General features: G+C 44.4%; 1 protein-coding gene across 3 annotated transcripts in view; it reads left to right on the top strand.

The window, feature by feature from the left end:
* The window catches only part of LOC115199132 (leucine-rich repeat and guanylate kinase domain-containing protein), a 40,933-nt gene that overhangs the window by 14,329 nt on the left and 11,382 nt on the right, over nucleotides 1-15,222 (top strand). For all 3 annotated transcript variants that reach the window (XM_029761722.1, XM_029761721.1, XM_029761723.1), the window contains 6 exons: nucleotides 128-247; nucleotides 1,397-1,493; nucleotides 8,845-8,958; nucleotides 9,037-9,238; nucleotides 12,812-12,928; nucleotides 13,007-13,173. In XM_029761722.1, coding sequence (XP_029617582.1) covers nucleotides 128-247; nucleotides 1,397-1,493; nucleotides 8,845-8,958; nucleotides 9,037-9,238; nucleotides 12,812-12,928; nucleotides 13,007-13,173 — 817 coding nt within the window. The remainder of the gene's footprint in view (nucleotides 1-127; nucleotides 248-1,396; nucleotides 1,494-8,844; nucleotides 8,959-9,036; nucleotides 9,239-12,811; nucleotides 12,929-13,006; nucleotides 13,174-15,222) is intronic.

Below are 15,222 nucleotides of genomic sequence, written 5' to 3'. Positions count from 1 at the left end.
ATTTTTCTGATTGGCTTGTTGTCCTGAACAATGGTAAAGTACTTCCTAGACTCTTTATCATTGTGCTCTCCCTCTCTCTAAATGCTGTACTGTATCGTCCATGTGTTGCTGTGTGCGTGTGTCCCAGCACCCTGCCCAGTCTGGACTCTCCCTACCCCATGCTGGTGTTGACTGGGCCCCAGGCTTGTGGGAAGAGAGAGCTGGCCCACAAGCTCTGCCGAGAGTTCAACGACTTCTTCGCCTACGGGTGAGTCCCAAGGGCCAAATGGTACCCCATTTCCTTCATAGTAGTGCACTACTTTTGGCAAGCTGTGGCCAAACTCTGAGCGCTTGTATGCATCCATAAATGCTCACTATTCTGTATATAGTGCACTACTTTTGGCCAGCTTGCTTCTAGGATTTTGTGCTCATTGGAATAGACTTTATCAAAGTATGCAGTTACCTTAAATATGAAAAGGCCTGGTCACAGAGGTGAAGGCTAGGGTTAGGGTTATTGTTTAGGATGGTACTAAATATATTTCACTAGGATCCCTTCTGGTTCCCCATCCATAGATACATGATACTTCCACACTGTTAAACCAGATGTTCAATACTTCCAACACATGAGCAGTGGCGAGTGATAAATAACAAGGCTCCCCACCACGGGCAATAGAAGAAATATAAAAGCAGTAAATAGTGGTATAGAGAGCACGTACACTGGAGCTCTGGAATCAAAAGAACATCTGCTGGACATAGCTTGTCTGTGGCTCTCACCTTACGGCTGGTTTTAATAGAAACCTCTACACCAGGGTTCTCTAACCCTGTTCCTGGAGAGCTACCCTCCTGTAGGTTTTTACTCCAACCCTGTTCCTGGCAAGCTACCCTCCTGTAGGTTTTCACTCCAACCCTGTTCCTGGAGAGCTACCCTCCTGTAGGTTTTCACTCCAACCCTGTTCCTGGCAAGCTACCCTCCTGTAGGTTTTCACTCCAACCCTGTTCCTGGAGAGCTACCCTCCTGTAGGTTTTTACTCCAACCCTGTTCCTGGAGAGCTACCCTGCTGAACGTTTTTACTCCAACCCTGTTCCTGGAGAGCTACCCTCCTGTAGGTTTTTACTCCAACCCTGTTCCTGGAGAGCCACCCTCCTGTAGGTTTTCACTCCGTCTATATGTCTAGTCTGTCCGTCTTTCTGTCTCGGTGTGTTGCAATACCATTATGATCCTTAGGCGTTTTTGATTATTTTAAATGTTGGATTATTGTGCGCTTGTTGACATTTACTGCATTGATTGACAGGAACATAAGCAATTCGCTGCAGCCATAACACCTGCTAAACTGTGTACATGACCAATGAAATTGAGTTGCTAGCTTGAATGTAGTGCTGTATTGTCATTGGAACCATTTGTCTCTTGTTGTCACAGAACCTGCCATACCACCAGGGGTCCCTACTTTGGGGAAGAGGACAGGAGCAACTACCATTTTGTCACGGAGGAAGACTTTCAGAACATGATTCACATGGTACATGTTTGAGATTGACTACGTTGCTGTGTGATTGCGCAGAATTACTGATCAACAAATCACCTTGCATCCGTTGTGTGATCAACATTAGCGATTCTGCCCCTCGCCTTGCTCAAACTGATCCCCTCAAACACACTGATAGTGTGTCAGTCTCAATTGCAATTATTCCCGTTTGTAAAGATAAAATGTGAAGGTAAAGGTAAACCAATCCATTCTTTGCTCTGTCCATGACACCACCACATATTCATCGTACTTCAGAATTTAAATATACAGTGTCTTCGGAAAGTATTCAGATCCCTTGACTTTTTCCACATTTTGCTACGTTACAACCTTACAAATCCTTAGAAATCTACACACAATACCCCATAATGACAAAGCGAAAACAGGTTTTGAGAATTTCTTTGCAAATGTCAACAACAACAGAAAACATTTAAGTAAGATTTACATAAATATTCAGACCCTTTGCTATGAGACTCAAAATTGAGCTCAGGTGAATTCTGTTTCCATTGATCATCATTGAGATGTTTCTTCAACTTGATTGGAGTCCACATGTGGTAAATTCAATTGATTGGACATGATTTGGAAAAGCACACACCTGTCTATAAAAGGTCCCACAGTTGACAGTGCATGTCAGAGAAAAAACTAAGCCATGAGGTCGAAGGAATTGTCCATAGAGCTGCGAGACATGATTTTGTTGAGGCTTAGATTTGGTGAAGGTTACCAAAACATTTCTGCAGCATTAAAGGTCCCCAAGAACACAATGGCCTCCATTATTCTTAAATGGAAGAAGTTTGGAACCACCAAGACTCTTCCTAGAGCTGGCCGCCCGGCCAAACTGAGCAATCGGGGGAGAAGGGCCTTGGTCAGGGAGGTGACCAAGAACTGGATGGTCTCTCTGACAGAGTTCTAGAGTTCCTCTGTGTTCCTCTCCTCAAAAGTTTGGGGTCACTTAGAAATGTCCTTGTTTTTGAAAGAAAAGCACTTTATTTTGGTCCATTAAAATAACATCAAATTGATCAGAAATACAGTGTTGACATTTTTTATGTTGTAAATGACTATTGTAGCTGGAAACGGCAGACTTTTTTATGGAATATCTACATAGGCGTACAGGGGCCTATTATCAGCAACCATCACTCCAGTGTTCCAATGGCACGCTGTGTTAGCTAATCCATGTTTATCATTTTAAAATGCTAATTGATCATTAGAAAACCCTTTTGCAATTATGTTAGCACAGCTGAAAACTGTTATGCGGATTAAAGAAGCAATAAAACTGGCCTTTAGACTAGTTGAGTATCTGGAGCATCAGCATTTGTGGGTTCGATTACAGGCTTAAAATGGCCAGAAACAAAGACTTTCTTCTGAAACTCGTCAGTCTATTCTTGATCTGAGAAATGAAGGCTATTCCATGCGAGAAATTACAAAGAAACTGAAGATCTCGTACAACGCTGTACTACTCCCTTCACAGAACAGCGCAAACTGGCTCTAACCAGATTAGAAAGAGTGGGAGGCCCCCGTGCACAACTGAGCAAGAGGACAAGTACATTAGTGTCTAGTTTGAGAAACAGACGCCTCACAAGTCCTCAACTGGCAGCTTCATTAAATAGTACCCGCAAAACACCAGTCTCAACGTCAACAGTGAAGAGGCGACTCCGGGATGCTGGCCTTCTAGGCAGAGTTGCAAAGTAAAAGACAAATCACAGACTGGCCAATAAAAATAAAAGATTAAGATGGGCAAAATAACACAGACACTGGACAGAGGAAGATTGGAAAAAAGTGTTCGGATCACAAAGAAGAACATTTGTGAGATGCAGAAAAAATGAAAAGATGCTGGAGGAGTGCTTGACACCATCTGTGAAGCATGGTGGAGGCAATGTGATGGTCTGGGGGGGCTTTGGTGGTGGTAGATGGTGGTAGAAGTGGGAGATTTGTACAGAGTAAAAGGGATCTTGAAGAAGTAAGGTTATCACTCCTTTTTGCAAAGCCATGTCGTACCGAATTTCCTCCTACAACAGGACAATGACCCAAAGCACAGCTCCAAACTATGCAAGAACTATTTAGGGAAGAAGCATTCAGCTGGTATTCTGTCTATAATGGAGTGGCCAGCACAGTCACCGGATCTCAACCCTATTGAGCTGTTGTGGGAGCAGCTTGACCGTATGGTACATAAGAAGGGCCCACCAAGCCAATCCAATTTGTGGGAGGTGGTTCAGGAAGCATGGGGTGAAATCTCTTCAGATTACCTCAACAAATTGACAACTAGAATGCCAAAGGTCTGCATGGCTGTAATTGCTGCAAATGGAGGATTCTTTGACGAAAGTAAAGTTTGAAGGACATAATTATTATTTCAATTAAAAATCATTATAACCTTGTCAAAGTCTTGACTATATTTCCTATTCATTTTGCAACTCATTTCATGTATGTTTTCATGGAAAACAAGGACATTTCTAGGTGTTACCCCAAACTTTTGAACGGTAGCGTATGTAAATGTGATATTTCAGTTGTGTTTTTCATACATTTGCAAAAATTTCAAACAACCTGTTTTCTCTTTGTCATTATGGGGTATTGTGTGTAGATTGATAAAACAAACTTTTTTAAATCAATTTTAGAATAAAATGTGGGGTTCTGCTTACTTTCCCGAAGGCACTGTTCATCCAGCCAGCAATTTATTTGTGCAAATGTGTGTAGCCTGGACTTGACAAGTTTTCTGGTTTGAAGTTTTGTAAGTAGTTCTCTTAACTCTAGAAGACAGTAAATCACTTGTTATGTCATACTCAGTTGTTGGCTACATAAATATATTTCCTTATATCTAACAGTTGTGACACTTCAAAGCACAAGAGTTATCACATATTCCCAAAGGAAGAACTCCTAGATATCCTACACGGGGGGGCCTGAGGTACTATAGAGTATGCCTGCCCGGCCAACTTTCTTTTAACTTACATATTTTAGCTTACATATTTACCTTTAGAAAGACAAATGAATGGGCCATTCATTTGTCTTTCTAAAGGTAAATATGTAAGCGCCGTGGGGCCTTAATAAATAGAGATCTCTCTCACAGTGATATTAGGAGGAAACCCTTTGAAGTGGGGATCCTAACAGCACACTCTAAAGTACAGAGGAAGGTTCTCAGGTGAAGTGGGGATCCTAACCGTGCACACTATAAAGTACAGAGGAAGGTTCTCAGGTGAAGTGGGGATCCTAACCGTGCACAATGTAAAGTACAGAGGAAGGTTCTCAGGGGAAGTTCTTCAGACAGAAACCCTGATGAAGACTGCTTGCTGTGGAAACCTGGGCAGCTTTTCCTTTTCTTTAGACAGACTCCCTGGATCATTCAGACCACATCAGACCAGTTCAGATGGAGACCCTTCCTCCCTTTCCACATACATATATCACAGACTCCCTGGATCATTCAGACCACGTCAGACCAGTTCAGATGGAGACCCTTCCTCCCTTTCCACATACATATATCACAGACTCCCTGGATCATTCAGACCACGTCAGACCAGTTCAGATGGAGACCCTTCCTCCCTTACCACATACATATATCACAGACTCCCTGGATCATTCAGACCACGTCAGACCAGTTCAGATGGAGACCCTTCCTCCCTTACCACATACATATATCACAGACTCCCTGGATCATTCAGACCACGTCAGACCAGTTCAGATGGAGACCCTTCCTCCCTTACCACATACATATATCACAGACTCCCTGGATCATTCAGACCACGTCAGACCAGTTCAGATGGAGACCCTTCCTCCCTTACCACATACATATATCACAGACTCCCTGGATCATTCAGACCACGTCAGACCAGTTCAGATGGAGACCCTTCCTCCCTTACCACATACATATATCACAGACTCCCTGGATCATTCAGACCACGTCAGACCAGTTCAGATGGAGACCCTTCCTCCCTTACCACATACATATATCACAGACTCCCTGGATCATTCAGACCACGTCAGACCAGTTCAGATGGAGACCCTTCCTCCCTTACCACATACATATATCACAGACTCCCTGGATCATTCAGACCACGTCAGACCAGTTCAGATGGAGACCCTTCCTCCCTTACCACATACATATATCACAGACTCCCTGGATCATTCAGACCACGTCAGACCAGTTCAGATGGAGACCCTTCCTCCCTTTCCACATACATATATCACAGACTCCCTGGATCATTCAGACCACGTCAGACCAGTTCAGATGGAGACCCTTCCTCCCTTACCACATACATATATCACAGACTCCCTGGATCATTCAGACCACGTCAGACCAGTTCAGATGGAGACCCTTCCTCCCTTACCACATACATATATCACAGACTCCCTGGATCATTCAGACCACGTCAGACCAGTTCAGATGGAGACCCTTCCTCCCTTACCACATACATATATCACAGACTCCCTGGATCATTCAGACCACGTCAGACCAGTTCAGATGGAGACCCTTCCTCCCTTACCACATACATATATCACAGACTCCCTGGATCATTCAGACCATGTCAGACCAGTTCAGATGGAGACCCTTCCTCCCTTACCACATACATATATCACAGACTCCCTGGATCATTCAGACCACGTCAGACCAGTTCAGATGGAGACCCTTCCTCCCTTTCCACATACATATATCACAGACTCCCTGGATCATTCAGACCACGTCAGACCAGTTCAGATGGAGACCCTTCCTCCCTTACCACATACATATATCACAGACTCCCTGGATCATTCAGACCACGTCAGACCAGTTCAGATGGAGACCCTTCCTCCCTTACCACATACATATATCACAGACTCCCTGGATCATTCAGACCACGTCAGACCAGTTCAGATGGAGACCCTTCCTCCCTTACCACATACATATATCACAGACTCCCTGGATCATTCAGACCACGTCAGACCAGTTCAGATGGAGACCCTTCCTCCCTTACCACATACATATATCACAGACTCCCTGGATCATTCAGACCACGTCAGACCAGTTCAGATGGAGACCCTTCCTCCCTTTCCACATACATATATCACAGACTCCCTGGATCATTCAGACCACGTCAGACCAGTTCAGATGGAGACCCTTCCTCCCTTACCACATACATATATCACAGACTCCCTGGATCATTCAGACCACGTCAGACCAGTTCAGATGGAGACCCTTCCTCCCTTACCACATACATATATCACAGACTCCCTGGATCATTCAGACCACGTCAGACCAGTTCAGATGGAGACCCTTCCTCCCTTACCACATACATATATCACAGACTCCCTGGATCATTCAGACCACGTCAGACCAGTTCAGATGGAGACCCTTCCTCCCTTACCACATACATATATCACAGACTCCCTGGATCATTCAGACCACGTCAGACCAGTTCAGATGGAGACCCTTCCTCCCTTACCACATACATATATCACAGACTCCCTGGATCATTCAGACCACGTCAGACCAGTTCAGATGGAGACCCTTCCTCCCTTTCCACATACATATATCACAGACTCCCTGGATCATTCAGACCACGTCAGACCAGTTCAGATGGAGACCCTTCCTCCCTTACCACATACATATATCACAGACTCCCTGGATCATTCAGACCACGTCAGACCAGTTCAGATGGAGACCCTTCCTCCCTTACCACATACATATATCACAGACTCCCTGGATCATTCAGACCACGTCAGACCAGTTCAGATGGAGACCCTTCCTCCCTTACCACATACATATATCACAGACTCCCTGGATCATTCAGACCACGTCAGACCAGTTCAGATGGAGACCCTTCCTCCCTTACCACATACATATATCACAGACTCCCTGGATCATTCAGACCACGTCAGACCAGTTCAGATGGAGACCCTTCCTCCCTTACCACATACATATATCACAGACTCCCTGGATCATTCAGACCACGTCAGACCAGTTCAGATGGAGACCCTTCCTCCCTTTCCACATACATATATCACAGACTCCCTGGATCATTCAGACCACGTCAGACCAGTTCAGATGGAGACCCTTCCTCCCTTACCACATACATATATCACAGACTCCCTGGATCATTCAGACCACGTCAGACCAGTTCAGATGGAGACCCTTTCTCCCTTACCACATACATATATCACAGACTCCCTGGATCATTCAGACCACGTCAGACCAGTTCAGATGGAGACCCTTCCTCCCTTACCACATACATATATCACAGACTCCCTGGATCATTCAGACCACGTCAGACCAGTTCAGATGGAGACCCTTCCTCCCTTACCACATACATATATCACAGACTCCCTGGATCATTCAGACCACGTCAGACCAGTTCAGATGGAGACAGAAACATACAGTGAATTCAGAAAGTATTCAGATCCCTTCCTTTTCTCCACATTTTGTTACGTTACAGCCTTCTTCTTAAATGGATAAAATAAATCCTCATCAATCTACACACAATGCACTGTACATCACAGACTTGTATATCCCCCCACGCACACACACACACTCACAGCTCCATCCTGAAAATGTGCCTCAATCAGTAGGTCCTTGTGCTTGTTTTATTGTTCCAATTAGCCTGTCAACAGAGGAACGATAAGGGTGCTTTGTAATTTGGGCCTGATGGTTTCCAACCCTCTAAAAATAGGGGGTGAAGTTAAGCACGACAAGGGTCAAGCTCCTGAGGCAGTCTCACAATAGTCAGTAGGGCACAACTTATATCAGAACATCAACTAGAAATGTGATATCTAGAATTTGGGCATGAGAGCCTTACCAATTCTATGTGTTCCATTTCTATCTGAATATTGGAAAAAAGTGTAGCCCACCTTGAGAGTAGGCTACAGTCCTCAGAGCTGTCCGTAGGGTCATAAAGCGTGATGGATCGTAACGCCGAGCATATCGGCCCCAGGTGCAAGTAGACGAGGGGTCAAAGGGAGCAGCTGTGTGAACTACAGGGTAGCAGGGGAAGTGACTGCAGGGTCAGGAGTTCACCTCACAGGTGGGGACATTATAGCTGTGGTTGTTACTCTTCTCTGGACATAGCAGGGGTTGTGAAGGACCCACTAGGTCCATTGAAGACCACTTCCATTTTGGAATATGAATTTGACTCATAACTTTAAGTAAATGTTGCACCCCACGATAGTTGACTGTCACAACTTACAGCTTTCTGTTAACTTTTGTTTTCTCTCTTTTTGTCCCCCCCTCGGTCTCCCCTTCTCGGTCTCCGTCTATCTGTCTGTCTCCCCCCTCTCTCGGTCTCACTCTCTCCGTCTGTCTGTCTCCCCCCCTCTCTCGGTCTCCCTCTCTCCGTCTGTCTGTCTCTCTTTTCCTTCTCCCTCTGCTCCTCCATTCTCTGTCTTCTCTCTCTCTCAGGGTAAATTCCTCCAGACGATGCAGTATGCAGGCCACTGGTATGGTCTGTCTCGTGAGGCCATAGAAGACGTGGCCAGGGAGGGTCTGGCCTGCTGTGTGCACATGGAGCTGGAGGTGTGCGTCAACACACACATTCACATAGCCCAGCAGCATGACATTGAAAGGCTCATTTTCTCTGTACTGTTCTCCCAGGGCGTGTTCAGTCTGAAGAACAGCCACTTTGAGCCACGTTACATCCTGATGATCCCCACAGACAAGGAGCAGTACGGCAGGCGGCTGAGGACCAGAGCCCTGTACACCCGGACCCAGATAGATACGGCTGTAGCCCGCGTGGATACATACGCCCTGATCAACAGAGAACGCCCAGGCTTCTTCGACAACGTCATCCCCTGTGGTACGTAGCTGATGATGATGCAGACCAGTATATAGAATATAGATATATAGGTATGCAGTGCCTTCAGAAAGTATTCATACCCCTTGACTTACTCCACATTTTGTTGTTTTACAGCCTGAATTCAGTTTTTTTACACACAATACCTGTCATGAGAATTTTGGATGCCAATGATAATAACTAACAATTAATGAGCTTAGACTAATCCCCAAGGTTTGTAAGACACTGGGTTAATAATAATTAGTCAAAGACTCAGCTTCTGCAAAAGGTCTGTACAGTTTATTCAGAGAACGTTCTGAAGTCCATAATACAAAGACATCCACTCCCTACTTACGCACATACATACACACGAACAGTAGATATCCTACGCACATACATACACACTAACAGTAGGTGAGTTGTAACCCTCCCCAGAGTTCTCACCACTGTTTATCACTACCCAGCGCTGTCAGTCCCATTCCCCCGAGATTAGAGGAACCTTGAAAATGACTCCCTGTCCTATCATAAGTTTCTCAGAGTTCTAACCAGGTCGGGTCAAACACAGTTGAATTGTTCTCTGTATTTTCTTAGACACACACACACACACACACACCTTTCTATCCCTCACATCTCTACCAAACCTTATTGGACTTACTTACTTTTAGTACTTTAATTATTCATTATACATGCTACATAACCCAATAATCACTAATAGTTATGTTTCAGGGTGGAATTATTTCATCATTACCTTTAAACATATAAATTCCCTTATCAATACCCCTTAATGACAAAGTCAAAACGTGTTTTTAGAAATGTGATTATGAAATATAGAAATATCTAATTTACACAAGTATTCATACCGCTGAGTCAATACATGTTAGAATCAGCTTTGGCAGCAATTACAGCTGTGAGTCTTTCTGGGTAAGTCTCTAAGAGCTTTGCACACCTGGATTGTACAATATTTACACATTATAAAATTCTTCAAACTCTGTCAAGTTGGTTTTTGATCATTGCTTGGCAGCCATTTTCAAGTCTTGCCATAGATTTTCAAGCCCGATTGAGGTGAAACTGTAACTAGGCCACTCAGGTACACACACCCCTTGACCTTTTCCACGTTTTGTTGTTTTACTGCCTGAATTTAAAGTGGATTCAATTCAGATTTTGTGTCACTGGCCTACATACATTATGGGGTATTGTGTGTAGAACAGTGACACAAAATCTGAGTAGAATCTATTTTAAATTCAGGCTGTAATACAAGAAATGTGTAAAAAGTCAAGAGGTGTGAATACTTTCTGAAGGCACTGCAGGTATATATAATAGTACTTCAAATGGAAACTGTCTTCCACTTTGTTCCTGTATAACACAGAAACACACACACAGTACCAGTCAAACGTTTGGACACAGCTACTCATTCAAGGGTATTTCTTTATTTTTACTATTTTCTACATTGTAGAATAATAGTGAAGACATCACAACTATAAAATAACGCTTCAGGTATCATGTAGAAACCAAAAAAGTGTTAAATCTAAAATATATTTTGATTTGTTTTAGATTCTTCAAAGTAGACACCCTTTGCCTTGATGAGAGCTTTTCACACTCTTGGCATTCTCTCAACCAGCTTCATGAGGAATGTTTTTCCAACAGTTTTAAAGGAGTTCCCACATGTGCTGAGCAGTTGTTGGCTGCTTTTCCTTCACTCTGCAGTCCAACTCATCCCAAACCATCTCAACTGGGTGGAGGTTGGGTGATTGTGGAGGCCAGATCATCTGATGCAGCACTCCATCACTCTCCTTGGTCAAATAGCCCTTATACAGCCTGGAGGTGTGTTTTGGGTCATTATCCTGTTGAAAAACAAATGATAGTCCCACTAAGCGCAAACCAGATGGGATGGTGTATGGCTGCAGAATGCTGTGGTAGACATGCTGGTTAAGTGTGCCTTGAATTCTAAATAAATCACAGACGGTGTCACCAGCAAAACACCATCACATCTCCTCCTCCATCCTTCATGGTGGGAACCACACATGCAGAGATCATCCATTCACCTACTCTGCGTCTCACAAAGACAAGGTGGTTGGAACCAAAAATCTCAAATTTGGACTCATCAGACCAAAGGACAGATTTCCACCGGTCTAATGTCCATTGCTTGTGTTTCTTGGCCCAAGCAAGTCTCTTCTTCTTATTGGTGTCCTTTAGTAGTGGTTTCTTTGCAGCAATTCGACCATGAAGGCCTGATTCATACAGTTTCCTCTGAACAGTTGATGTTGAGATGTGTCTGTTGCTTGAACTCTGTGAAGCATTTATTTGGGCTGCAATTTCTGAGGCTGGTAACTCTAATGAATTTATCCTCTGCATAGAGGTAACTCTGGGTCTTCTTTTCCTGTGGCGGTCCTCATGAGAGCCAGTTTCATCATAGCGCTTGATGGTTTTTGCATCTGCACTTGAAGAAACTTTCACAGTTCTTGAAATTTTCCAGATTGACTGACCTTCATTTCTTAAAGTAATGATGGACTGTCATTTCTCTTTGCTTATTTGAGCTGTTCTTGCCATAATATGGACTTGGTCTTTTACCAAATTGGGCTATGATTGGCTCAAATGCATTAAGAAGGAAAGAAATTCAAAAAATGCACTTTTAACAAGGCACGGCTGTTAATTGACTACCTCATGAAGCTGGTTGAGAGAATACCAAGAGTGTGCAAAGCTGTCATCAAGGCAAAGGGTGGCTACTTCGAAGAATCTCAAATATAAAATAAGATATATTTTGATTTGTTTAACACTTTTTTGGTTACTACATGATTCCATATGTGTTATTATATTATGTGTTATGATGTCTTCAATAGTATTCTACAATGTAGAAAATAGTAAAAAATAAAGAAAAACCCTGGAATGAGTAGGTGTGTCCAACCTTTTGACTGGTACTGTAGATGCATACCCATGTTGTCTATCATGGTTTTAATGGTTCTTGTGATGGTTTTCACTCCATGAACCAACTAAAGCTTTCAGAGTTGACCTGCATCCTACCATATAAAGAAATAAAAAATGTCAGGCCACAACCAAAGGTGCGTTCCTATTGAAACTACCAATGTCCAGTGAAAATCTTACTGTTAAAAGTTCATGTTCTCTTACCCAAATAATGTTGTTGGCGTGTCCTTTATTATTATTTGTGTCCAAAGCATAAATTAGAGAGAAAAAAACCCACCTCAAACTTGTATCTCAAACAGAACATTTAAAAAATGCTTGCTATTTACTTACCGGCTAATATAGCCAATCAGTGGCCTACTCGCGTGAATATTTTTAATGACCGGTATACGCCCACACCATTCCAAACCAGAAAAGCTGCTTTTAACATACTTAATTACCATATTTTGGAAGGAAAACTATTTCACTCGTATTGTAATAAATGATAGGTCATATTTCTGAGATATCTGGAAACGCTGGACAGTCACTTTAAGAGATTTATCTAAAGAATCTTATGTCTGGCGAGGGACGTGTGTGTGTGTGTGTGTGTGTGTGTGTGCGGACGACAGGGATGCGAAGAAAGATACGCAGACTTGCTGTACTAATGTATGGAGATTATTTTAATAGTGTGTGTGTGTTCAGATGAGCCAGTGGAGGCATACAGAACCCTGAGGCAGGTGGTGAAGGACTATCTGGGAGTGGAGGAGCAGGGAGGAGAGGACCAGAGCACCACAGACACCCCAGACAACACCTCCACGGGTGGGTGTGTGTTTGTGTGCATTACAGCACATATATGTGCGACCGAGTGTGTCATTAACGTGTCAGCATCTGTGACAGAGTTGAAGAGGGACTCCTTAGTGGACGAGGCGCCCCCAGCCCCCTCCACCAGGCCAGAGACAATCTTTAAGTCCCGCTCCGCTCCAGACATGGACCCCTCGGACCACAACTATAGGAAGTACTACAACAAGGTCCAGGCCCAGCTCACCCCAGAGAAGACCTCAGCAGTGAGTCACAACACACACACGTCAGTAGTCACCAACCCTGCACCTGGTCAACTATGGTATTCAGGCTTTTGTTTCAGCCCAGCGCTAATTTGTTTGATTCAACCAATCAAGGTCTTGGTGAGCAGTTGATTAGTTGTTTAAATACTGTATCTCTCTCTCTGGGCCGTAGGAGCTGGCCTCCATCCACAGACAGCATCATGTTTAAATACTGTATCTCTCTCTCTGGGCCGTAGGAGCTGGACTCCATCCACAGACAGCATCATGTTTAAATACTGTATCTCTCTCTCTCTGGGCCGTAGGAGCTGGCCTCCATCCACAGACAGCATCATGTTTAAATACTGTATCTCTCTCTCTGGGCCGTAGGAGCTGGACTCCATCCACAGACAGCATCATGTTTAAATACTGTATCTCTCTCTCTGGGCCGTAGGAGCTGGCCTCCATCCACAGACACAGCATCATGTTTAAATACTGTATCTCTCTCTCTCTGGGTCGTAGGAGCTGGCCTCCATCCACAGACAGCATCATGTTTAAATACTGTATCTCTCTCTCTGGGCCGTAGGAGCTGGCCTCCATCCACAGACAGCATCATGTTTAAATACTGTATCTCTCTCTCTCTGGGCCGTAGGAGCTGGCCTCCATCCACAGACAGCATCATGTTTAAATACTGCAACTCTCTCTCTCTGGGCCGTAGGAGCTGGCCTCCATCCACATACAGCATCATGTTTAAATACTGTATCTCTCTCTCTGGGCCGTAGGAGCTGGCCTCCATCCACAGATACAGCGTCATGTTTAAATACTGTATCTCTCTCTCTCTGGGCCGTAGGAGCTGGCCTCCATCCACAGACAGCATCATGTTTAAATACTGTATCTCTCTCTCTCTGGGCCGTAGGAGCTGGCCTCCATCCACAGACAGCATCATGTTTAAATACTGTATCTCTCTCTCTGTGCCGTAGGAGCTGGCCTCCATCCACAGACAGCGTCATGTTTAAATACTGTATCTCTCTCTCTGTGCCGTAGGAGCTGGCCTCCATCCACAGACACAGTGTCATGTTTAAATACTGTATCTCTCTCTGGGCCGTAGGAGCTGGCCTCCATCCACAGATACAGCATCATGTTTAAATACTGTATCTCTCTCTCTGGGCCGTAGGAACTGGCCTCCATCCACAGACAGCATCATGTTTAAATACTGTATCTCTCTCTCTGGGCCGTAAGAGCTGGACTCCATCCACAGACAGCATCATGTTTAAATACTGTATCTCTCTCTCTGGGCCGTAAGAGCTGGACTCCATCCACAGACAGCATCATGTTTAAATACTGTATCTCTCTCTCTGGACCGTAGGAGCTGGCCTCCATCCACAGACAGCGTCATGTTTAAATACTGTATCTCTCTCTCTGGTCTGTAGGAGCTGGCCTCCATGCACAGACACAGCGTCATGTTTAAATACTGTATCTCTCTCTCTGGGCCGTAGGAGCTGGCCTCCATCCACAGACAGCATCATGTTTAAATACTGTACCTTTCTCTCTGGGCCGTAGGAGCTGGCCTCCATCCACAGACACAGCATCATGTTTAAATACTGTATCTCTCTCTCTGGGCTGTAGGAGCTGGCCTCCATCCACAGATACAGCATCATGTTTAAATACTGTATCTCTCTCTCTCTGGGCCGTAGGAGCTGGCCTCCATCCACAGACAGCATCATGTTTAAACACTGTATCTCTCTCTCTGGTCCGTAGGAGCTGGCCTCCATACACAGACAGCATCATGTTTAAATACTGTATCTCTCTCTCTGGGCCGTAGGAGCTGGCCTCCATCCACAGACACAGCATCATGTTTAAATACTGTATCTCTCTCTCTCTGGGCCGTAGGAGCTGGCCTCCATCCACAGACACAGCATCATGTTTAAATACTGTATCTCTCTCTCTCTGGGCCGTAGGAGCTGGCCTCCATCCACAGATACAGCATCATGTTTAAATACTGTATCTCTCTCTCTGTGCCGTAGGAGCTGGCCTCCATCCACAGACAGCATCATGTTTAAATACTGTATCTCTCTC

This window comes from Salmo trutta, chromosome 8 (assembly GCF_901001165.1).
Source record: "Salmo trutta chromosome 8, fSalTru1.1, whole genome shotgun sequence".
Taxonomy (NCBI): domain Eukaryota; kingdom Metazoa; phylum Chordata; class Actinopteri; order Salmoniformes; family Salmonidae; genus Salmo; species Salmo trutta.
Note: the sequence above shows the minus strand (reverse complement) of the source record. Positions and strands in the feature narration are given on the sequence as shown.